The sequence below is a fragment of the Marmota flaviventris genome, chromosome 6, assembly GCF_047511675.1.
Source record: "Marmota flaviventris isolate mMarFla1 chromosome 6, mMarFla1.hap1, whole genome shotgun sequence".
Classification (NCBI taxonomy): domain Eukaryota; kingdom Metazoa; phylum Chordata; class Mammalia; order Rodentia; family Sciuridae; genus Marmota; species Marmota flaviventris.
In genome coordinates, this window is record NC_092503.1 from 153,480,022 (window position 1) to 153,506,376 (window position 26,355).

Consider the following 26,355-nt stretch of genomic DNA (forward strand, 5'->3'; position numbering starts at 1 on the left):
GGCTGACCTAGTGATCGAACCAAGGAGGAGAGCAGGGCAGCTGCAGGCCCGGGTGCAGAGAGAGCCCACCGCGTCCGGCATCGCCATGAAGCGGGATATTGCAGGTAGAGTGCTACGAGGCCGAGCTGCACAAGCCGGGGTGGTGGGAGGCGGGTTTTGAACTTGACTGCAGGTCAGGGAAGACCATTAACCAGTTTCAGGTTGTGAGATTTGAACTGTGGGAAGGAAATCCTGTTGTCTATTTTAAGGCTTAATTAAAGGGAAAGGGAGAGATGGAGGCTAGCACCAAGTGGATCACATCTAACATGCTAGGCAAGAATCTGCGTAGACCTAGCCGGGTGGCCGTGTGCACGGTGGCCGTGTGCACCTGGGTGTGTGGAAGGCCGACTCTTTGAGCTCCTTCTTTGTGGGCCAGGTCCATTGGTCCACTGGCCATCAGCCAAAGCAGATCTTGTCATCTGACACTGAACTATTGAAAACTGTTAGGTGGAAAAACCAAGGAGAGTGTTGACAGGGAAAGGTGGACCTCCCACGAAGTGTTTGAGCGTGGGCTTTGGTGGAGGAGCAGCTGCTAGGTACACCACGGCACGTCGTCTGTCCCAGCGCTGCTCCTGTTCACGCCCACATCACTGCCGGCGTACTCCAGGACAGGTGTGGAGAGGAAGGGAATCGCCCTTGGAGACACTGGAAACGGAAAGCCCGGGGACACCTGCTTCCACCACTTCCCAACTGGCTCCCCCTTCGCCTGTCGGGAGCCCCAGGAGCTCCATTTCCTGTCTGTGTCCTGAGATGGTGGTGCTCCCGAGGGCTGTCCTGGAGAGCAGAGGAGATGATGTGGGTGAAACCCTGTGAGATCAGAAAAGCACGACAGGCCCCACGGCTCGCTGGGCCCAGCGTGGAATGTGGACTGTGATCAGCTTTTGTCCTTTCTCAGGTTTTCTGGATTTAGGTTTCAGTGGAGTTTTTGAGCCAGGAAAGGAGGAGTTTGAGTAATGATTCTGCTAGATTTTGATTTTCCAAAATACTCTGCCCGGTGCACTGTCGAAGCTGACAGTCGATTGACTTAACCACTTCTGATGAATGTGCCACTAAAAGTAACCATGATTGAACTTGGGAAGACTGTTCTATAAGCACCAGCAAACATTTAATTAGCTTAGAATGAAAATGGCAACCAAGGTAGAACAGACGTGAGGATGTAGCAAACAACAGCTACCCAATATCGCTTACCCTGTGTAACCAGTTATTTAATGATTTTAGGCCTCGCTGTGACCAAGAGCACACACTCTTCTCACATCAAATTTATGGCAAGTGCAAGGGTTTCCGTGTTCTATCCTTGACTTTCCCTTGACATGTGACTGCCCATTCAGAGACAACTTGTAAAGCCTGTAAATTGATTAAGTGACCAAAATTCTAGGTGTATTATTAGAGGATGGCCAGGTGACAGTGTCCTGTCTAACACACTCTTCATACCAATGAAATAAGTCAGGACTGTCATCAATTCATTTCATTGAATAAACTCTATTTTCTAAGTGGTTTCATGAGCCATACGGAGGCTCAGGGACCTACGAGCTGACGTCAGAATACATGGTTGAGCTTCGCAGGCATTTTATTCTACAAAAGCCCCTGAAACTGTCATGTGCTGATAAAGAAACTCCCGCTGCGCCCACCCAGGACGGTCTGCTGGGTTATAAATGCTTTGCAGCTGGCCGACATTGCATTCTCATTTTTCAGCAAGCCTGAGGAATGGTGAGGTGGTAATTCCAGGCTGCATTTGGACATCTTGCGTGTCACTAAAGGTTGCAGCCAATTCCAGAGAACCGGCTGGTGGCTTGTGCACAGAAGTGTAATCACGTCGATGAGCATCGTCAGGTCGAGATCAACGCGATCGAGCAGCCTTGGTCCAGCACCTTGCACCAGCCTCTTCTGGCTCAGGAGCACCACGCCCCACACAGGTGACAACACGTGGCAGTTGCTTCCACAGCATTGCTCACCAAGGGCCCCAGGATGAAATCAAGAGGAGGTCATCCTCAGGGTCCTAAATCTCAGCCAGGCTGGAAAGACAGCTCATTTGAGTGGATGCTATACAGACAGCACTGGAGGTTGCAGACAGATTCATTTCAATTCACTACTGGGAAGAATTCTTAATACTTAACCGACCTCATTACACACTAGCAAAAAAACATTTATGTGTGATTGCTTATTTCTTTGGACTCAGAACTATTGTCTTACAAACCAGAAAGTAATACACCTCAGTTGGGAAAAGTCGGAAGGGATAATCTGAAAATAAAAAGTGTACCATCTGTTTCTAAGGGCTGAAGGGAATATTTAAAAATCAGGGTAGTTTCAAAGAGCTATGAAACAACTTCTGATGCACTGTGGTGCCCACAGCCCTGTAAATAGCAGGCTCTGAAGCAGTTTTCTTTTAGGTAATGTCTTTACCCATGAACCAACAGAGCTTCCAAGTTTCTTCATCTCTTTCTTTTGATTCCTCTCCATCTCGGTCTCTCCCTATCTCATGGCCCCTCCTCTCTGCCTGTTGATAGGCACCCTCCCTCACCCAAACATGAATGTGAAGTGTGTTCTTTTCCACCTGAGACAAGCCTGCTTTATGGTGGACGCAACTCCTGGCCTGCAAGACCAAGTTCCAGGCCACACAAGAAGCAAGGAGGGAATTACTTACATCAAGACAGCAGGCACCCACAAAGGGGGACTCTTACCCAGATGAAAGGAGTGCAGGCACAAGAAAAATTAGGGAGGGAATCTTCAGGGCGGTCGCGAAGAAAGAACAGAAAGGACATCACGAAGTTCACCCGAGGTGGCAGAAGTGAGCAGAAGTTCCAAATGCTGGGCCCCACCAGGAACTTGTGTGACCTGACTCGCGTGGCCCATGGTGGCTTTGTCAGTTTTCTGACAGAATAAAGAAAGAGTGACAGAAAAGCCATCCAAATCTGATGAGTCTGGACAAATTCATACCCAACAGGGTGAGAAACAAAGCTACGGTGAAGACAGGGTGACGTGCAGGACACAGCCCATGGAGTGAGTGGACGCCTGTCTTCAGCATTGTCCCTTAAAATGCCAGGCACATGCCCCAAGTGGATGACCACGTCTGTGCTGGGCTCCGTGGAGGACACACCCCGCCATGCCCGGGTGAGGGGGCGTTAGTGGTCAGCTTATCTGGCACACAGTATTCGCAGAGGCCGCCAGGTCTCCTCCTTCCCAAGGTCTGGGGGAAGCGTCGCGGCACTGGCGAGAAGACGGTGCTGATGGGGTGGGTTTCCTCTGTGTTTTGTCCTGTTGGTTTTGTTTTGGGCAGCACTGGAGGATGAACCAGGGTCCCTTGTGCGTGCCGGACAAGAGCTCTACCACTAAGCCACGCTCCTTCCAGTCTTTTTGATTTTTTGTTTTGAGGGTGGTGTCACTAATTTGCCCAGGCTATCTTCCAACTTGCCATCCTCCTGCCTCAGCCTCCTCAGTAGCTAGGATTATAGGCCGTACCACCTGACCTGGCCCCCTTGCTCTGTTTGAACATGACATCGGTGATGGTTTAGGAGAGTGCTTTTGACATTTCCTCTGTGTTATTCTCATAGGTTTATCATTAGGCATTAGAATTCTAGGTTCAACCCTTCAAGAAGCACAACTGTTGCCAAGAAAAATGGACATGCATTGGAACCCACTTCTGAGAAGAGAAAGCTGAATCTGCACTCGGTTCTATCTAGTGCCCAAGCACTTATCAGTCACCCACTGCATACTGGGTAGAGAGCTGTCCTGGGGAGTGGGGCAGGGCACTGAGGTGTGGAAATGGCTTTCATTCTCCTCCATAGTCTGACATCCAGAGAAGCACACAGACAATTACAGCAAACCCTACAGAGTTAACTGAAAAACCAGTAAGACGATTGAATGTGTGCCAGCTACAAAATCCCTGGAAAAGTAAGACTGCCAGAAAGGGACAATTTAAACAAAAACATGCAACGGAAAAAGATCTCATCCCCAGAAGAAAGTGAGCAAATATGCCAGGAAACAAATCTAACAGGAGAGAGAAATGCCCAAGACCTTTGTGATGAAAACTGATACTTTCCTGAAGATTACAGAAGATATATTTAAACAATAAAACCTAATATGCTCTTGGGTAGGACAGTGTAGTATTCTCATATCAGCTCTCCCCACCCTTATGCTACAGAGCCAATATAATCTTTTTTTAATTGATATATTATTTATACAGAATGGTGAGTTTTATTGTGGTTTATTCATATTCGGTGTAATCTTAATCAAAAGCCCAACAGGGTTTTTGATAAATTTTTGCACAAAAATAACTAAAATCATCTACATAATGAATGATATGCTAACAAAGTTAAAAGATAAGCAGTAAGCCAGGGAAAATATTTGTAATAATTATAATCCAGTAATTGAGGTACAACAGAAAAATGAGCAAAGATATACAATAAATTTATGAAAGGTGTTTCCTCTCACTGGCAATTAGGAAAATGAAAATTACAACAAAATATTTGTTCATCTTTTATGTTGGCAAGAGTTGTTTTTTTCTTAATTGCTAATGTACAGTGTTGTTGGCTGTAGGGAGAAAAGCTCTCATAAGCGATGTGAGAAAGTACAAATTGATAAAGCCATTTTAGGAGGCAATTTAACTGTGCATGTGAAAATCATAAGCATAAATATTCTTCCTTCAACCTAGTAATTCCACTTCTAGAGAAAGGCTCACCCATGTATCCAAAGAGACGCGTGTTACCGTTGGTAATAGCCAGAACTTGGCACCCGGCCAGGTGTCTATTAATAGGAAAGTGGTTAAATGAATCGTGGTATCTTCATCCTGCGGCCTCCCCGGCGCTCAGCTGAGGATGAACAGGGCTTCGTGCAGCAACGTGAGGGGCTGGGCTCTCTCCTGAGAGGGAGGCCCCTGCAGAGTTTCAAGTGGAGCCTCGACATGACCAGACTTGAGTTTTCAAAAATCTCTTTCTGGATGGATTATGGAAAATGGATCAGAGAGACATAAAATAGAGTCAAGAATCCCATTAGGAGGCTGTTGATCCAGTTGAGCATCAGTGACACTCTGTGACCTGGAGGAGCTGAACTGCTCTTACCCAGCCCATCCGCCGTGACTTAGATGTGGCAGTGCGTTTGGTATTCTCTTTTGACATGTTCTGGGCAGCTCCTCCATAGTCTCTTTGATCCCTTTGTGACTTTTTAAAGGTGTCGTTGACTTCTATCTACTGCAGCTGTGACTATTTCATATTGGTTTAGCAAAGGTCTTCTATTAAGATAGGAATGGCTGTAGCTCCATGGCCAACCACCTGTAGGAATCAGCCCCAGGATTAGGTCAGGATTTGGGTGTGACTCTGTAACTACAGTTTGGCCTTAAAATTAAAGCAGCAGCATAACTTGATGGCTTAGAGCTTAGACTTGGAGCCAGACTGTCCCACCTGAAGGCTCAGTGTACCTGTCACCTACTAGCTGTGCAACCCATAACTTAGTCCTTCAGGGTCTCCAAGCCCTCATCCAGAGACTCACATTGCATGAGGGGGTTCCAAGCATTCATATTGCAAATACCAATAAAGTGCTTACTATTGTTATGTGTTAAATGAGAAAACAAAATGGAAATCCTTTCCTAGCATATATCTTTAGATGAACAGGAGTTAAGTATGTCATTTAAAACTATATGGTGAGGGGACCCATTAAAGGTTTGCTTTGGCTTTGGTTTGCATGGATCCAAATAGAGCATGTAAGTAAAGAACAATTTTCTCTGCATTAATCGGTTTAAAACCTGGATTGTTTGAACATTTATGGTGATTACCTTGGTGGTACTGCAATGAGGCCAAGCAGCGAGATCCAGAGAGGTGACCAGGATGACATTTAAGAGATGTGCTGTTACCACAGTCAGGGCTGCTAACTCAGTGGCTCGTCTCCTCAGTGCCGAGTCTGAATCAGCTTGGTCTCTTTTCCAAATTGTAGTCTAAATAAAGCAGACAGAAATATGACTTTGAATTCATTTGTGCAGAAGCTGCCTGCCTATAAAGGGTGATGGGTGTGCTCTGGAGCAGCGCCCGCAGAGGGTCTTCCTGCCCCTGCAGTGTGCAGAGGACATCACGGATGAAAGCCGGTTTCTGAGAAGCAAACCTCAGAGAAGGGTGATTGGAGAACTCCCCAGCTTTGGCGTTCACTTGAGTTATCTGCATAAGCAAGGCTCCTTCTCCTTAAATTAGAATCAGACTGAAATACGATTTTAGACTTGGGGGTATTCTCAGTTCATATAAGCAGACTTGAGCAGAATGCAAATCTCTAAAATTCTACATTGTGTTTAAGGCCAGGTCTCTTCCCTTCTGCTTAGAGGTTTCCCCTCCACTTTGATGTATCACCCTATTTCCATTTTTATGACATTCAGTTTTTATGTATCGTGGTAATGATTGTTTTGATAAATTGACCAACACCTCCCCCCAACCCTGCATACAACACTTTATTTTGCAGAGCTTGTATCTGTTATCAAAAACAGGAAGAGAGAGTTCTGGGTTGAAATGGTTATGAATTGCTCCTAGGTTTGATTTCACTGCTTAATTCTGTTTAGCAGTTTCAATTCATGAGATGTCTTTTCTACTCTCCTTTCATTAACTGCTAAAACTGAACACATGAGGAAAGTAGGCGTTTTGAACACAGTCCGACCTCTTGATTTATAAAACGAGATGCTTGATTTGAAGAGTGAGATACAGCCTTCGGCCTGGCTGGACGTTATTTCAGGTTTTCAACAAGTCTGTTTTTTCCTCTTCAGTAGCTCCATTGTTAGACACTATCTCAGAGAGAACCATTCCATCTCCTGAAACATTGGTTCTATATGAAAACCGAAGAATCCTCATTAACTGGTACACTCGATGATTTTCCAAAAATTGATGAGGGAAACACGTGCTATAAATAGGATTACTTTTGAAAAAAATTTCCCCATAGCCTACAACCTACCCAGAACGTTGAATAGACCAACTCTGAAATGCGACTTTGAAGGGCCTCCTCCAGCCTTTTAGTTGATAACGTCAGCCCTTCCCATGTCATAGTTGCGGAACTGAGCAGCTGCTCTCAAGTCTGAGTCTCACTTCCATGGAACCTCTCTTCACCCTGTGGTGATTCTTAGTCAACTGCTAAGGAAACGGGACTTAGAGTAGAATTCCAGCCAGTGGCGTAAGCAGAGGGCAGAGGAGAGGGAGAGATTACAGACCAGCACTCAGTATCCAAGGGAAGGACAGTGTCATGGGGAAACGCAAGACGACAGAGACTGCCTTTCTCGCCTAGCACGTGTGAGGCCCTGGGTTCGATCCTCAGTGCCACGTAAAAATACATAAACAAAATAAAGGTATTGTGTCCAACTACAACTAAAAAATAAATATTTTTGAAAATGTCAAGGTGATCAGTTTTCTCAAATTAAATAGGATATTTTCCTTACTGTAGTGACCCCTAGCCCCCCATCCTGTTCTTAAACTTCATGCTATCCTACATCCTGTTTAGTAACAGAGAATTGTTGATTGTTATGATTCTCATATGATAATGAAGAGGTACTCATTTGCAAATAACTGTTTAATCTGTAATTAAAATCTGGCAGCTCTCTTAAAAATAAAGACAGTTAAAATGCATAGTCACTGGTCTGCTATATTGAATATGCAATTGCAGAGCATTAGGAAAGGCATATCCTATTTATCACTTTTAATGAATCTTTCACCCTGGTCCCACTTTAAGCCCTTGATGGTATTCCTGCCATCCCATCCATATGCTTCTAAAAGCATTAACTGCTTCTGGCTCTGCACATGCCTTGGTATAAAATCAAAACTCTAGGTTTTGATCACATATCAGCAGGCTAAAAAAAAATCATTATCATTACCATATCCTCATTAAGAGGATGGGCCCCCTGACCATATCTCCATGTTTGCTTAGCAATCTGAAATTCATGTATGCAGAGGAAATTTTTCTTATCTTTTTGAAAGAAGAATGATAAATATTTATACAGCATACAGCCTTAACTCTTTCAGGCGGGCACAGGATCATGTTTTAGAAATGACAAGAAGCTGCACAATTCATCTTTCCATTAGCTACTGGAAAACTGAATTGCAGATTTATCAGTATTGGAAAATTTTCCTCTTTTTCTGCATTAAATGTTTTTTGTCTTATCCACGATCTTTTTGAGTTATGACTTTGAGATGGGAGCAAGAGGGTTCTGTCTGGTTTGGGGGACTGGTCCCTCAGGAGGGAGGAAGGAATGCCCAGCTGTGCTCCTCAGGGCCAGAAGTCTGTTCCTCCCACAGCCTTCTGCTTTGTTAGCATGTTGAACAATAATCTGGACTCTGAATAATTCCTATATATTCATACTACTTTGCTCTCTAAAATTTACTCCCGCTCTGAAGCAGCAAATGGAAAGAGCCACAAGACAATTTTTGACTTAAAATTGTCTCTTGACTACTTAAATAAAGATATCCAGGAGTACCATCAAAATCATGAATGTATTTCAAAAAGAGATACCTCTTTTGGGGGGAACTGGTGACTAAATCCTCAGTTTAGTCTACCACTGAGCTTCTTCCCCAGGCCTTTTCTTTAAAAAAAAAAAAATTTTTTTTTTGAGACAGTGTCTCTCCAAGTTGCTAAACCTGACCTTGAACTTGTGATACTCCTGACTCTGCCTCCTGAGTCACTGGGATTTACAGGCGTGCACCATCTAGTCTGGCTCACAGAGCTATCTTCTTATCGTAAATGGAAGATGTATTGAAAGTTGGGCCTTAGTTGAATACAGACCTATCGCGCATGTGGCATTGTTAATAAGTTCTTGGAGGCGGATTGCCTTTAAATGCAAGCATATATTCAAACCAATCATCAATTCAAACCAATCATCAAACAGAAACAATTAATGCAAAATTATTGGGTGTGCTGGAGCACCCCAACTAGCATTTAATGCGCACTAATTAAACACTACACGCACAGTACACAATCCGATGCCACGCAACTTCTCTTAGCTGAAGAGCAGATGTTGTCATTGTCCAGAGGTTCTCTCCAGCCAACAGCTGGACATCAGGGAATGATGGAGTCCACCTGGGGATGGACAGCAAGGCAGCCGGTCTCACTGATGTCCTCAGAGCAGCCTCGTTGATGTGGCAGGACAAGTGGTTTAAATATAGTTGCAAGTTGGTGTTGTATGTTGGTGATTGGTTACACACAATGAAAGTCAGTGTGCCGCAGTCTGGCTGGGCACAAATGCCGCAGTCTGGCTGGGCACACAATCACGATCCACCACACAGCTTGTAGATTCAAACAGCAACTCTTTATTCCCGAACTCACACCAGCCATCTACAATCACGTTCTGGGGAAATCCACGTTCTCTGCCCAAATCCCCCTCCACTGGGCTTCTATCTCCAAAATATACTGGGCTTCTATCTCCAAAATATACTGTCTGAATCCCGTGAGAACTCAAGGGGAACTCAGGCAGCAGGATACGCCCTATTCCCAGCAGGAATAATCTTAAACCTTAAACCTGGAACCTAAACTGGGAACACCCTAAACACGATTATCTTAAAACCGGGAACACCCTAATCTGCCTTGGTCCTTGAGCAAGGTCACCTACATTCAATGTCGCTGCAACATGTCAGCAACATGGGGTACGCTGGCAAGGAAATTGTCATACCTACTTGGCTAATGGCTCCCAGCATCAGTGTCCATGGGTTATGTCCAGTGAGGTGATGTAATTGCAACAGGGCATGTTCTTTGCGCATGTCCACAGAGCTGTGCTCCCTATCGATCGTAACCAGTCATTGTTAATGTGCCTATGGCTAGTGCTCCTTACAGCTCCTTATCAATTGCAACCAGACATGACTAAGTATGCCTATGGCTGCTGTTCCTTATGGCCAGCAGCTTAGTGAGTCCCAACATGTCCCAGCATGTGTATGGCAGGTGCTCCTTACAAGAGCCCATCCCCACCCCACCTGCAGGCAGCAGGAAAGCTCTCCGCTGCTTTTCCAGGAACCGGCTCCCTTTCTTTCCATCACCTGCTGTTGGACTTGCTCTACACTGTTTATCCTTTGGCCAAAATTGTTGACCTCAAACTCTGTGGGCACCAGAAGGGAAAGGAAGAAGCCTTGGTGGGGAGGCTGACTTCACACTCTCAGGCTGAGTGGCCCTTTCTGTGTCCACAGGAAGGGCTACTGCAGCAAAGCTAGGAAGACTTCCCTTTTTCCAGCATGCACTGGGACCCTTTGCTGATTCTCCTAGTTTAGAAACAGAATAGTTGACCCAGAAACAACTTGACAAGCTATTGATAGCCCACCTACCTTTCCCCCATTTTTTTTCAGGTAAAAAAACTGAGGACCAAAAGTGAAATAATTTACTTGCAGTTGAAAAAGCTAGTGTAGTGGCAAAGGTAAAAGGGACCAGAGGTTCCCTGATTCCCTGTTTAGTCACCTTCAGGTTCTTATCCATCGGCTGGGTTTTGCCTCAAAATAGAAGACAATCTTACTAACTTACCCCCTAGGACCATGGTTCATTTGAGAGATCTGGTCACTGATTGAGGACCAAACTACAAAATTGTGTGTCTGAACTCTAAAAGTAACATAGTGTAATCCCAGTGGCTTGAGGCAGGAGGATCTCAAGTTCAAATGCAACTTAATAAGGCCCTAAGCAACTTAGCGAGACACTGTCTCAAAATACATAATAAAAAGGGCTGGGGGTGTGGCTCAGTGGTTAAGTACCCCTGGTACCAAAAAAAAAAAAAAATGCAATATAGAATTTATAATGTGTTACATTTGCATGCTACACTTTGACAAGTCTTCAAGGCAAGAAGTAAATATATGTACATGTTTGTATGTATTTTTCCTGTCTAACAGGAAAAATTCAGTGGGAGAGAGAAGCAAAAATTCCACCTGGGGGTTGGAAGGCAGAAACTGACTCTTTGCTGAGAATTTCACCATGTAGAGAAGGGCATTCTGGGATTTCAGTGATATCCCAAGGTTTATTTTAGCTGTATGCTGTCACATGCAGAGTATCACAGCATGAAACCGCTCACCCCAGGTCCCCAGGCCTTGGCTTTGAAAGTTCTCAAGGTCTCAGCTCCTGTGCTGCAGACATCTTTCCTGGGCTTGGAAACCCAGGCACACCGAACAGCTTCAGGAGATTGCCCACCACTCCTGTGACTTGGCTGGCTTTCTGCTATTTAGTCTGGGGAGGATTGCAGGGTTCCTGTCTAAGTCTGTGATAAACAGCTCCTTCTAGAGAAGCTCACAGCCATGGCAGTGCTCTGGCAAAGGTAGACGATGCAGCATTGTGTTTGGCTGGAGAGGCCATTAAAATATATCAAAGCATCTCTCCTACCAAATTCCCTTTTGAAGAGTGTCACTGATCAAAAACTACAGACCAGAATTCAAATTTTTTTAGATTAAATAACTGCAGTGTAACTCAGTGGAAGGGCACTTGCCTGGTGTGTGCAAGGCACTGGGCTGATCCTCAGCGCCACATAAAACAAATAAATAGAGGTATATTTTTTTTAAATTAAAAAAACTGATCCTTTTTCTCCCCTCCCCACTCTGTATTCCTCCCAAAGTAGATTGATATGAAAAAGTACCTTGAATTCCTTAAAGCTTCGTCTTTCTTCATAATCTCCCTGAAAAAAAAAAAAGAAATTCTTGGTTTAGGTGTCATCTTTAATGCTTGATTTAACATATACAAAAGCTACCCATTGCTTATCTGCTGCCTCTACTTCCTTGTGGTCATTTCATGTATTTTCTTACTTGTCGTAAGAGGAAATAGGGAGAACCAAACTACCTCATTTATATCACACGGTGGGTGCCTGCATGTGTGTGTACACGTGTACATATGCACACCCGTGTGCACCCAGCTAATTACTGGTTGCACTAAAATTGGTAGAATTTCAGTTTAGTTTCATTGAGTCTAAGATGGGGAAGTAACGTTAAAGAGAAAATCAAAATAGAAGTGAAACACAGATCAATCAATGTTCTTTTAAATAAAGATATTTCAAGGGGGACTACTCTGGGGTTTTTTAGGTGGCCATTGACCTTTCTCCGTATTATATTCTTATAAAGAGCATAACAGGACTTGTGTGTGCTTGAGGAAGCTACATTTTCGCAGCGGGAGAGGAATGGGAATAAAGGATGGAGATGCAGGTGCACCTAACACAAGCGGGCTCTTTGCCTGCAGCCTGAACGCCTGGCTGAAGCTCTGCAGTCAGCTCTCGGTCCTGGAACCCAGCCAAGAAAGGGGGGCTGGGAGGGAGCCCAGAGCACAATAGTCATTCAGTCTTCTTTAATGAGATGTATTGCCCTCTGCTGAAAGACGGTGGCCGTGTCCTTTGTTATGCTGATTAGACACCATTAGAGCTGGCCCTCTGTGACTTCTGCCTAACCCTTTCTGCTCCCTCCACTTCAGTCCTGAGTGGAAAATGGTTGAAAGATGGCGGGCTGTGCTGCACATGTTACTTAGGGCTCACATCTATGCTGAGCTCTTTGGTAATCAAGTGGGTTAATAAAAGATTTATCTTACCAAAGGCAGTGTGTATTTTGGATATTTATTTTTGACTTATTTGAAAATGATCAATTTCTGCCTTTGAAGTCCAAACACCATGCCATTGTCCTTTATATGGTTGCTTTTGCAGCCATACAAAATGGCAAGTGACAGATTGGAAGATTCAGATAGCCTCTCCTTGGCCGCCTGGATTTCCTCAAAATGACCAGCAAGTAGATCTTGCCTTAAGATTTTAGGGCGACTGTACTCAGCCAGGAAAATGGAAGCCAGAGGAAATTAGCAGTCCAAAATCCCACCTTTACGATTTATTGACAAGTATCTGTTCTTTCCTAAAATCAAAGAAAGCATTGCATTTACATGATTGCCACAATGATAGTTTGTTTCTGGTGAATTTAAAAATTTTTGTTTTTGAAAAGTGACCGAAAAAATCCTTTCTAAATAGCAAAATAAGGGATTTCTGTTAAGTCCTTAAAAACAACAACATAATGGTTTAAGACAACCCTGGATAATAGAAATACAGTATGAATGACAGTTGTTATTTTAAATGATCTGGTAGCCACAGTTAAAAAAAAAGTTAAAAAGGTGGCATTTTAATAAGTTTTAATAATATATTTAATTGAGATCAATGTGGCAAGAGTATTCTTTTCAACATGTAAACAAAGTAAACATTAACAGGAAAACAAAGTAATCATTAACGGATGTCTGACATTCTCTTGTTCTTGTTGAGTGTTGGAAACAGGTGTACACTTTACTCTGTTTGCTGCTTAGCACATCTCAATCTGGATTTGCTACATTTCAAGTGCTTAATAGCTGTGTGTAGCCAGTGGCCACGGTGTCGGACCGAGCAGTTTCAGAGTAAATGAGCAATTTGCCCCTTGCTTAGTACACCTGTCAGGACGAGATCCATTTTTGATACTATGGATTAGGCACTATGATCTGCATGACCTTGACCAAGTCACATTCTCTAAGGAGCCTTAGCTTTCTCATCAGAATTTGAACTAATAATCTGCTAATTCTTCCCTCATCCACGCCAACTCTGAATTAATGATTTAAAACATTCATTCTAGTTTACGCAGCCTCTTATAATTTAGTACATGGAAGGAGCTGCCCCAGGCCACCAGGGGGGCTGGAAGTATCCTGTCTCTCTCTCTCTCTTTCTCTTTCTCTTCGATGCCTGGATCTTTGTTTGAATGCTTCTGGGTCCTGTGCTGTGGACAGTGTGGTAGTGGCCAGGAGGTGCTGGGTTCTCTGCAGCCCCCTCCCAGTGCCCTGGGATGAGGCCTGAGCAAAGACTGCAAGTGTGACTGCAGGTGACCTGGCCTCTGACACGGAGCCTGCTCTCAAACTCGGCTTTGGCCTGTTTTCTTTTTCATTTTCTTTCTTTGTTTTCCTTTCTTTTTTCTCCCACCCCACCCGCACTTTTGTTTTTGGCTCACATACTGTGTCACCAGCGAAGGGACTTCCAAAAGCACCCCAAGAGGCACCTGCGCAGGAGCTCTGACAGCAGTGTGTCCTCTTGTGCCGTGTGTGTGTGTGTCCCTTCTTCCTGGAAGCACAGCCCTCCTTCTTACAGACTCTTGCTCATTTGGGGCAAAGGGTATTTCTTTTTTCAGTGTTTATTTCTTTGCTGAGAGTGAGGTAGAACTTTTTCATGTATGTATATAAATGATCTGGATTTTTATGTTTTAAGTTGCTTTTTCAGCATGTTCTGTTTTAAATTACTTCTCTATGGGGAGCATCCATTGTTTTCTTACTGTTTGGTAAGGCGTCTTTATATATGTAACATATACCTATCATATATTACCTATTATATATACTATATTTAATGTATAGTTATATATATGCACTATATATATACACACATATATACCTATATATTATATATGCCTATATATATTATATAATATATACCTATTATATATTACCTCTTTATATAGGTAATGTATAATACGTAAGTAATAGATAACATATTACATGCATTCTAGCTCATTATGTATATATAAAACTCATTGTTACTGCAAATAGGCTTTCTGTGACTTTCAAACTTTGTTTATTACAGTACTTGATATACAGCAGTCCTCCCTTATCCACAGGGGATACATTCCAAAGCCCTCAGTGGATGTCCAAAGCCAAAAATAGTACCGAACGCTGTATATATTTTTATTTTCCCTGTGCATGCCTATGATGAAGTTTTATTTATTAATTAGTCATAATAAGAGAATAACAATAATAACCGATAGCAAAACTAAACAATTATAACAATATAGTTTAGTTAAAAGTTTTGTGATGAGGCCTCACCATCTCTCTCAATATCTCATTCCACTGAACCTAGGAATAGGTAACACATACAGTGTGCACACTCCAGACAAAGAGCCATCCATGTCCTGGGTGGGGTGGAGTGGGCTAACCCCAGATTTCATCATGCTACTCAGAACAGCACACAACTGAAAACTGTTTATTTCTGTGTAAAATAAGCACAGAAAACTGTTTATTTCAAACAACAGAAATGGTTCATTTCTGGAATTTTCCATTTAACATATTTAGGTCATAGTTGACCAAAAAATAACAGAAACTGCTGAACATGAACCAACAGATAAGGGGGGATCACTGCAAACTATTTTTTTTTGAGGTATAATTGACAAAATTGTACTTGAGCCATACAGCACACTCTTGTGCCTTTATGAGAAGCCCACCAAAGCAGACTGGTCCAGGCTTGCCCACGGCGACTGCTGGAACCAACGGGGAAAGATCAGGAGGGTGAAGTGTGAACAGAGTGTGTCCACATTTTAGGAGGAGCTTTAAGTCAGAAAGGGCTCCACACACACACATCTCACGAGGGCCCACGTGGTCTCATCAGTAGGAACTCACAGAATGATTTTGCTGTCACTGTCTGGCCATAGGACCTAGCTCCAAGTGTGAGCACCTTCCCGTACTCCTGACAGTGTGGCGCTTGCCCAGTGTAGGGAAGAATAGATGCAGCATGCTTGTGCTGAGTCTTGGTAAGGAGAGGATAGGTCTCATGTTATGTTCTTACCACCATTTTAAAACTTCCACAAAAGCATGGTAGGTAATGCCTTAGAATGTTCTAGAATATCCAATGTGCCAGCATTGGTTAAAACTTGGCAGTGTTTCAAGCTGGAGGTACAGTCAGCACTCAGTGTAGGTCTTTGAGGCTGATCAGTCATCGCTTGTCACTTAAGTATGTGGCATTGTTATGAACTCTCCATCAGCAGGTGAAAAGTGCTCTGTTATGAAGAAGGAGATTTTTGTCTCCAACTAAGAGGAGATTCCCAGGAGTCATCTTTCTCTCACTAGAGTGGGCACATGGCTAGAAGAAAACCAGCCAGCAACTGAAGAGAAAGCACAGGGTTTACAGAGGCCACAGCTTCACAGATCAGTGTGATGCAGTTGAACTGCTTTGAGTCTGGCCTTTGTGGCTTGCACCACTGGTTTGGAAGGAAAGACTCTTGAACAGTCAAATTGTTCTGCAGTTTGTTTATTTTCATGTGTGGGTTATTTCTGAAATATGGGGAAGAAATAATAGGGCCACTAAGACACTCATGGCACCTAACCATTGAGCCTGTATTAAATATTTAAGCCGGACACGGTGGTTCATGCCTATAATCCCAGCAGCTTGGGAGACTGAGACTGGAGGATGGCGAGTTCAAAACCAGCCTCAGCAAAAACGAGGCACTAAGCAACTCAGTGAGACCCTGTCTCTAAATAAAATATAAAATAGGGTTGGGGCTGGGGTTCAGTGGTCGAGTGCCCCCAAGTTCAATCCCCTGGTACCCCAAATAAATAAATAAATACTTAAATGGCATTGCTCTTATAACTGTTGAGTGTTTTTAACACAAAGAGGCCTGATGGGGTTTTGTTTTTTGTTTTGTTTGTCACGCTGGAGATTGAACCCAGGCCTTGTGCATGCAAGGCAAGCACTCTACCAACTGAGCTATATCCCCACCCTAGGCCTGGTTCTTTAATTCCAGCATCTGCAGGGCCACAGAAACATCCAGGAAAATGACAGGGTACCCTGGAGACCAGCATCGAATGCTCTGCCTGTTGTGAGTGATGAGTCAAAATGGAAAGGTTATCGTTTTCATTTGCTGGGAAAGAACAAGACCAGACTTTATCCCAGTGTAACCACAGCCGTTCGCTGGCCCCGGCACACTGAGTAATTAGTCTAAAGGTGTGAGTGAGGCAGGCTCTTGTACAGACACTAGAAATATTATTTCAGAGTTTAAGGTCACAGCCTTGAGTTTAACATGTTCCAGGCAGCTTAGGGAAAAAAAATAAAACTAATTTGACTGCAGCTAAAGGAAGACATTTGACATTTCCCAGAGTTACACAGAAAAGTTATATTTTATTATCTACAATTAAAAAAAAATTAGCTTCAGAAGTAGCATATCAGAATACTTTGTAGAATAAACAGATAAAATTCAAATTTATTAGGACATGATATAAATGACCATAAGAACTTTTGATGTATGGTTTTAATCTCCTTTTTTTGCCTTAGGAAAATAATGGATAGGAAAAGTCATTGTTAGAAACTTTTCAAGGCAAGCAAAATAATTTCTTTACTACCTTATAACTATTTTCTAGAAAGAAATGTTTATCTTTCATGATCCTCAAATACATATAATCTGACCTTTGTAATTTTTTTGTTACTATTGTCAGATTGAAATATTGAAATTTTTCTCAGTATTTGAAAATAGAAATTGAATTGACATTATGTTCTAAAACCATATCTCAGGTTTTCCAAATATAAAACAAAGGTGAGAAGAAAGAAAAAAGTAAACTTTGTGCAAAGTTGATGGTTAAAGCCATATATAATTTTAAAAGAAACCTGTTGCTTTTTCTAGTAAAGAGTACTTAATGCAAGTAACATTTCCTACTGAGTTGATGGTATTAGCCCAAATACTCTAATGTCTGTTTAATTTTGGGCAGCATCTGCCTTTCTTCAAACCATTCTTTCCAGTGCCTCTCTTTAAATCCTTATATAGCCTTTTGGATTTTGTTTGTTTCAGGACAAATGGGGACATAGAGTGTACTTGAATGAGCATTCATTCAGCAACCGAATTCCATTGGAAACCACTGCTTTTTTAATGCAAGTGTGTGTTTTATGCATATTCTTTGGCCATATGGTTAGAACTGATGTTTCTTGCAACTTCAGGCACTTGGGAAATTTTAAGCAGAGATGTGACACAAATGACACAGCTAGCCAATTATGTAACATGGTGAAAAATCCACCCAGAGATTGAATTTTAAAAACTTTGCTTTTTGTTTGTCACAGCTGTTTCTCTACTTAAGGAAAAGTCACATGCTGCAGAATTAGATCAGTGAAGTTGTAAGTCTTCTGTAGCCAGCAGTTAGGCAGGAGGCAGGGTGGCAGAATGGTTCGGAGACTTCCTTTCCTCCTCTCTGGGCTGAGCACATCACCTGTCTTGAGGACCTTGCTTCCTTCTGAAACAGATTGCCAAGCCCCCTCCAAGTTCTTGGTCTTGGGCTGTCCAGGGGAGACTGCCTTTCTATTGTGCCTCCGTGGTTTAGAGAGAAGCACAGTGCTTTTCTGGAATCTTCTCACCCAGGCCTAGCCCCAGGACCACACTCACTCTTCCTGCAGCAGCCCCAGGAGCTCCCCAGTCACGCACAGTCTTTCTCCAGTGAAACCATTTCACCACCTGTGAAATGCAGAGGTGGTTTCACAAGACTATAATTCAGTTTTTTAGTACAATGGCTTTTTAAAGTAAGGTAAAGCTGTACTAAGTGAAGATCTGGGCACCTGTACCTCTCACCTGTGGAGCTCGTCCCTTTCTTTAATTAGCTCTATGGACTTTTGAAAGTGCCTCCAGTCTTGTTCCCACTTTAACAAGCTAGGTGGACCTTGTAATTACTCATCAGCTGTCAGTGGAGAAAGTGATTTTTCCTAGGAAGTCCTCTGACAGATGTGCGGGAGCTGGGCTTTGTGAAGGGAACCGTTACCCGCAGGAATACTCCAGTGGGGTCAAGTCCCCAGGGAAAGCTCTCCAGCGCTGACACGTTACAAAAAATTAAATAAGCATTTTGTTTGAGCAACTATAAATATTGCTCACTTAAGAAAGCAAACAAGAAGTAAGAGAGGCATCTTTCCTAGGATTGTAGAAGAGTCTTGGTTGACATTTTGAACTTCTTTAGGGAAACTTCCGGTCACTTCACAGCCTTTTGAGAGACTTCGTAAGCGTTCTTCGGTGGGTGTTAAAACTCAAGTTGCTAGTTTCAGGGCAGTAAGAAGCAGCTGTACCTTGCAGAGGGCTGAGCCTCCGTGCGCTGTGAGAAGAGAGCTCCTTCCTCCATCCGAGTCCCTGAAACCTGGGGCCTGACAAGACTCCAGCCTGGGCAGTCCTTGTGTGGCCGTCTCCCTCCTCCTCAGCTTGTAGGTGAGGGAAGCGAAGGCCCACGCACAGGCAGACCCCTGGTCTCCCCCTCCCTCCCGTCCAGTCCAGACATGTGGCACTCGGTGCTTTTGAGGCCCTCTTCAGTGTCCTCTCCTAGGCTCTGCTAGAGCCACCGCTCCTGCTCCTGAGCGTGTGTCTTCCTGACCTGAACGCCACCTAAGCTGCCCTCTGGAGCATTCTGTGGCCCTGCAGTTCCAGTGCCAGCTCTGTCGTCCCTGCTGAACAGTCACATGGCGTTGCCAACCATGAATTTTATGAAAACCATGATTTTCAGCCTCTTGCGTATTTGCAGGATCTTGTTTGGCCATTTTCAAGGTGATGTACCCTTCATCCCTGTGGGTGGTTCTGCCTGGGCACCACAATCCCCCCGTGGTGGTGAGGTGGTCAGGGATGCTGCTCAGCAGATGTCACGTGAGTGCACATGTGGCACAATGCTGATGAGGCCCGTGTCCTCTCATCTTTCTCTATAAAAGGAGCTTTGCCCCTTCCAGGGATTATCCCTGTCATCAGCATAATAGGAGGCTGGGTGGTGAGGTCCTAGTGGCCTCTGGAGAGCTAGCTTGGCCATTGGCTCCAGATGCCCTGCTTTTTTCCTCTGGGGTTGGGGACTTCCTCATGGTAATAGAAGACTCCTAGGACACTGGCAAGTGGGGCTCATGACGGTAATCTCGTTGTCTGAGGCTCTTGAACCACACTGTTATCCCGTGGGCCGGGGAGACAGCAGTTGGAAGTGCTTCATTTGGAAGAGGGATTGAGGCTTGTGCACGTTTGCCGTCCCATAGGCCCCTTCCCCATCACCAAGGCCAAGTTGCCTCTTCCAAGTTTTATCTGAACCACCCCCTTCGTAATTCTTGTTGTTCTTAAGATTTGTTGAAATACTTGATTGTCTTAAAGGTTGTGTTTGATATTCACTCCAACACAACTTCACTCATAAAAAAATATGCAGGGGAGTTCTTTATTGTTTGGTTTTGTTTTTTAGTGTATTTTAGGGCAACCGGGATGGGTTGCAGGAGCTTTTGGTCAAAGCCCTAGCCTCCTGTGCCCCTTGGGCTTTCTGCCCCAGGCCCCTCCTCCACACTCTGGGAAACTGGAAGGGTCTCAGCAGGGAGGCCAGGTCCCTGGCTGAGGGCAGTGGCTGGAAAAGAGTCCTCACTCACTATCAGTCACTGCACACAGGTCCCCGAGCCCTCTGGCAAACAGTATCAGATAGTCACCTACAAATAGTTCCCTGCCCGTGGAAAGACCAGGCCTCTGTCTGTGTGTGTGCTCCTATCGTTCTTATCTCCAGATGAAATGGAACAGCCCAAAAATGTGGCCTCAGCTGTCCATATGCTCTCTAGCAAGAGCAGAGAAGCAGTGTGTGTGTTCAGGGCTCTCTATTCTCACATTGTTGTTAATTTCCTGAAAACTTCATGCTAGACGAGGCTTAATTGCACATTTCCTTAAGAATCATCAACAGACACTCATCCTGAGTCACAAGCAACTCACCCTGGGAAATGTGCAAACATCCCAGGTTTCCTTCTAGAAGAATAATACACTACAGCAAAACCCCATAGTCACCCGTCTTTTTTGACATGCAGAGCCATGAAAGCTCTTCTTCTTGGGCTACCTGATTTTCTGAAGGAGATAAATGTTACAGTTTGGTTTAAAGTCTTGATAAGTATCCTCTCAGAAACGGCGTGGCCTTTGCTACGAGGTCTCCATTCTGAAGGGAGTGCAAGCTGGGAGGTGCTCTGTGGCATGTTGGGATACTGGCACTGTGCGGTGGCAAGGGGAGCTGGACTCTCTTCATTGTTCCTACGTAGTGCAGCTGTGTTTGTGTTTCCTAAATGATAACTGCCTGTGTGTGGTGACAAGTCCCTGCAGATGGGGGTACGAATTTCTCTTTAAAAACCATCTGACTGGTGTGTATCAGTTTGGGAGGGTCTGTTTATCAAGTAGCAACAGCAGAAACAAATCCAGGCACCATGGTTCAATACAGATGGTTTGCTAGAGCAGACATTTGACCACCTTGGGGTGGGGGGAAGCCATTGTCACTTTAAATGCTGTGTCTCACAATGGAACACACTTGGGGATGGTAGACTTTTTTCCTTTTTTCTTTTTCTTGGATAGTTACATTACCATTGTTTTGGCTGATTTGACTTCTTGGTTTATTAAAAATGTATGCTTAGGTTGTAAATGTAGTCCCATAAATTTGCTCTCTCTCAAAAACAAAAATAAACACAAGGTCTGGGCTGCAACAGAGACAGTTGCCTGTGGCAGAGAAAAATGTGTATAATAAGTAAATACCTGGGCATCACGTGGGCCGTTGAGTTGGACACAAAGACCCGGAGACTAGTTTGGGAGGCACTTCCTTTAGTGTCCCGTCCCTTATAACTCAAATTAATGTTCATTACTGCCCTTTCCTATTGCCAAAATATTTTCATGACTTTGGATTAGAAGCAGCTTGTTCTGGCTTGTTTTGTGACTTTATTTCAAGGAGCAAAGTGATATTTACAAGACTTTGTGTGTCTTAGAAGCTTTAATTATCTTATGCCAAAGGAGGAAATACAATCAAGTTCTCTTTTGTAGCTATGTAAGAAAATAAGAGTTCATACTATGCTAATGTTAAATCACCACTCAGTGCATGTTTTTCAAGAAATTTGAGTCAGTGATGGGAACAGTGTGAGGCTGAATATCTGCCCGTCTGCTGTCTAATGCAGCTGGACATGACTGTGACCAGGACCACTTGGGCTGGATTTATTCTTGGATTTTCAAGTTTTTGTCTTCATCTTTCCATTTTTTCTCTCCCCTTCTTTCCACAGATTGGTGAACGACAGCAAGTGTTAGTAACAGAAGAATCTTTTGATTCCAAGTTCTATGTTGCACACAATCGCTTCTATGAGCAGGTAAGAGGCACTTCAGTAGATTCTTGAGTTTTCTGCAAAATCAGAAAGGGTTTTGGAAGTTTAAGTGAAGGGGATTCAGAAGGGGAAAGTGTCGAATCTTGCCACAGTGAGGCTGTTCTGCAGCATCAATCCAGCCAAGTTCCTGTGGGGTCTACCTTGGTGGCTTATTCTCCAGTACGATTGATACAAAGGAGTAAGTGTCGTTAGTGTGCTGCAGTCCTCCTTAATCTTTGGCAGGACAGCCCTCGGCTTTGGGGAGTTTGGAACCAGGCGGTTAGCATTTTCCAAATCCCCACAGCCTGGCAAAGCTGGGGAGGAGAGACCTGCTCAGAGACAGGAAGGATGTCTGCGTGGGCGCCATCGGCGTGAAAGGGCAGGGCTTCCTCTCACTGTCAGTCATGGACAGTGTCTTTGTTTGGTCAGTGGGCTGGCTTGCAGTTTTGTTTAGTTCTAGCATTTGTTGTCTTAACTTCTGCCTTGATACAAATGCTGGGAGCAGAGGAGAAGGGCCCATTCCTGACTCAAGTTAGAACGACTCCGTGTGAACGACTGCGAAGACCCACGTGAGGATCCTCCAGCCTCCTTGCCCTGCCCACCCCACCAGGAGCCTGACTTCCATGTCAGCCCTCACGGGTCCACCTCCCCGGGTGGGAAAGCAATCCATAAGCACCTGAAGGAGACAGGCCTCCCTCAGTGCCCAACAGGCAGAGGCCATCAAGGAGGTGGGATGCCCCTCCCTGGCGGGGCGCCTCTTGTGAGGGTCAGGGACACTCATGGATCATTCTGGATCCTAGTTACTTTTCTCAGAGTCACAAGGGGTTTCCTGCTTTTTGCTCTTCCTCGTCAGATGAGAAGTGTTTTCTCCTGTGGGTCCTGGCTGGAATTGGAGCCTGGAGGCTCTTGAGGTCAGCATGGGCAGTCAGATAAGGGCTGGGCAGGGGTGGCCATTGCCTGAGATAGCAGGCCGGACGCAGTAGCTGAGGGGGCCTCGGCTTGGTGTCTCACATGCGGTGATCTCAGACTGGCCGTGGGTCTGTGGTAACCCTGGGGACATCTTCCCCAAGGCCAGCCCCCAGTGGACAGCAGTGAGTCCACCTTGAGCCTCATTAGGAAATGTCTCCCAGAGAGCGCCTTCACGTTCGTGCCTGCCTTCTGCTCAGCTTGGGGAAGGACTTGGTTGTGTTGGGGCTGCTTCTCCACGACCTTCCCTGCCATCTGGGTCTGTGCCTCAGCAGGGGACCCCCCTTCATCTTAAAGGCAGTGGCATGCCTCATTAGCCATCTCCTCCCATTTCAGGCAGTCGGGCTTTTTCCAATGATTAAAACCGGAGGAGAAAAAACCCTGAGCCCTTGGTTCAGATCAAGGCAGCAGATCAAGGGGACTTATTTTCCCCTGGAGTAGTACCAAATCTCGCAGGGACAGTTGGCTCTAGAGATTTTCTTATTTTATAAAAACTGATTTAAAAGGACTTTCACATCTTAAAACGGAAGTTCTTTCAGTTCGTTTGCTTGTCATAAGTAATTCACCACCCAGGTGACCTTTTTCGGAGTCTTTGATGAAGCATTATACTCAAGGGTTATGAAAACCAAACTCAGAAAGACAAGATCCAGTTTTGCTTCCCAGAGAAACTGGCCATGGAACTTCTGGCTCTGGTCTGATTTTTTTTTTCCTCTACAGCTAAGCCCGAAATGTCATAGAAATTATTTTTCTAAATAAGATGAGTTTCAGAGATGAAGACTGTATCTAAATATCAAAGTATTGCTGGATTACAATCGGCCTAGTTATTTTGGATACTAACTTGAAAAGACTGGCAGGTTGCTCCAGTACTAAAATAGAAGTGTGAGGCGACGTTATGCACACAAACTACCTCTTAGTCCCCAAGGAGGGGGAACGTTTGCTCGAGGTAAACAAGTACTTTTACCAGTAATCTCCTGTGGAAAGAGACCATCTGACAGTTTCCTACAAACGAGCCAAAGTTCCCTTCAGCACCGCGGCTCTACACGGAGCTCAGCTCCCAGGACTGCGTTTCCTCATAGAGCAAAAGAAGGCAGTGGCGGCCATTAGCAGGGACATCATTCAGCACTGAACAGCAGCCCGAGGTGTCACTGAGGAAGTTGCTGTTAACCAACCTTCCTCTCCTGGAACACACACACGTGTACACACACACACACACACACACACACACACACAGCCTTCATTTGAAGTGTCAACTCCAACTGTTACTCTGACAGCTCGTTTGGAAGGAACTGAAAGTAGAAGCTTTGACCATAATTATCTGTTTTCTTCATCACCTGGGACAGCAGAGCAGTGACTCAAAGGCCTGTCCAGGAGTGGCCGGCTGACTGCTGGGGGTGCCCCGGCCTGCCTGCCACACACACGCCTGAGGATGACAGGCTTCTGGCCTGGAGAGCACTGCCTGCTGCCCGGGGGCTCCTCCCAGAAAGGCCTCCCACCCTACAGAATCACATCCGGGGCATCTGCAAGTGAGGGCCCACCTTGGATGGGACCCCAGGGTAGAAGGAGGACATGAGGGGCCAACTAAAAAAAAAAAAAAAACCCGATCAATTAAGGTCTTTAGTTAGTAGTACTCTGTCAATTTTGATTCGTTCATTATGACAAATGTGCCATATTAATGTAAGAAATCAATAACAATATGGGAATCTAGGTGTGGGGCATACAGGAACTCTGTGCTCTTTCTATAGATCTAAAACTGTTCTAAAAGTTTATTTTAAAAATCAATCTTTCTTACAACTATTTTTTAAAGGTTTTAGTGCCAAAGAACCCTCCATTCCTGGGGAAGATGGTTGAAGTGGATATTCATGAGTCAGGAAAGCATTTTATGAAAGGACAGCCAGTATCGGATGCCAAGGTGTTCACGCCGTCCATCAGCAAACCGCTAGCAAAAGGAGAGGTCTCGGGCTTAGCACAGGTAAGTAAAGGTGCCTTCTTCCCCCTGGCAAGGGAACGGCGGCCTGTAGCATGGGACTCCAGACCAGGCTCCCGTTGTCATCATGGAGTCCCTTTTTATATAGCACCAGGCTTTGTCCCTTCAGACAGATTGGAACCTGCATTAGAAAGGGGTGTTTCTGCAGACGCCCGCGGCTTTGTTTCCCTGCCTGCAAAGGGAATGAACTGTCTCTGCTCCCACAAGCACAGGGTGACAGGCACCGTATCTGCAGGTAAAAGATGTGACCACCAGGGATGATCCGTTCCAATTGTTTCTATATCTGTAGATCCTGAGTTGAAGGGGATGAGGAAAAGAATGTTCTCCTGTCTCGGAGCCATTTATGGTGCAGCAGGAGCCTGCGCTAGCGCAGCCCTGACCAGGCTGAGCCACATGGTGCCTTTTGCTCGGGTGGAGCCAGGGAACCACTAACGTCCTGGAGAGTGAAACTCAACGTGTTCTTTTCTTTCTATGAAAAAGAAACCTGACCCTTATTTTATACCTTGGTAAATGTGGCTGTTTGCCAAGTCCTCTCTCACATCTCATTGAGCTGCAGTTGTAAAAGCTGATGGAGTGTGAAATGAAAATGTGTATCGCATTTCTAAGCATCATTTGATGTCCCTTCTCCAACACAATTGTTAAGTGCTCCAAAAAAAAAGTCCAGAGCAATGCCTTAACACACAGAAAAACATTTACCTGGCCAGGTGATTCCAAAATTGCTTTAATCTCTGTAAAGCTTTCCCTTCAAATGAATTGAAAGAATATATTAATTAAAATGAAGAAAAAGTAGCTTTGCTTGGGCAATAGTGAGTGACACAGAGGGTAGGATCATCTGTGCTCTCGCTGATGTGCTGCAGAGGTCTCATGTCTAGCAGGAGTGGAGTTTGGGCATGACAGGTATAGGAGAAGGAACCGTATGCATGGCCCTGTGACCCCAGTGGAATAGCATGGACTATCTGTCATCAAGATCCTGACGGGTGTCATCCTGCAAAAACCTGATGAATATAACCTTTCACCTTGCTGTTGTTTCATTTTAAAAAAAAAAAAAATCTTATTTACAGGCTAGGATGGATGTCCTGCGAGGAACAGTAATCTAGCATTTAAATTGTATTGCTAGAAACTTGGCTTTTTGTATATTAGCCTATCCTTTTGAAATTTTTCAAGGAAGTGGGCTAGTTTTTTATTTCTCATTTTCCTACATAGAGCACTTTTCTAGGTTGATTTCAAGTTGTCTCCATGAGTAGGACTTCACAACAAATGGCAAATTATCATCTCAAAGACGTTGCCAGGTTTAATCCCTTCTATGTGCCTGTGGAAGGGTGGCATTCTAAAAGATTGTGGTGATCACAAACAGGGAAGACTAGCACCCTTCTCACCCCTCCCCAACTACAGCTAAGGCCGACCTCACTTATATTCTGGGGGCCAGACTTTTCCGCCCCACCCTACCACCAGCCTTTCTCAGCATATGGCCCCAGGGTCCTAGGTAATACGGGGAGGAAGGTCCGGTGGCTGATGTCCCACCTGGACCTCTAGAAATAGACTCTTATCTCTTGTATGGAGCCATAGAATCAGGAACATTGTGGGATGT

The 26,355-nt window shown here is 44.5% G+C and overlaps 1 protein-coding gene across 6 annotated transcripts in view; it reads left to right on the forward strand.

Moving 5' to 3' along the window:
* The window catches only part of Cdkal1 (CDKAL1 threonylcarbamoyladenosine tRNA methylthiotransferase), a 596,174-nt gene that overhangs the window by 527,278 nt on the left and 42,541 nt on the right, over positions 1 to 26,355 (forward strand). For all 6 annotated transcript variants that reach the window (XM_027948318.3, XM_027948315.2, XM_027948319.2 and 3 more), the window contains 2 exons: positions 21,740 to 21,823; positions 24,588 to 24,752. In XM_027948318.3, the coding sequence (XP_027804119.2) occupies positions 21,740 to 21,823; positions 24,588 to 24,752 (249 nt within the window). The remainder of the gene's footprint in view (positions 1 to 21,739; positions 21,824 to 24,587; positions 24,753 to 26,355) is intronic.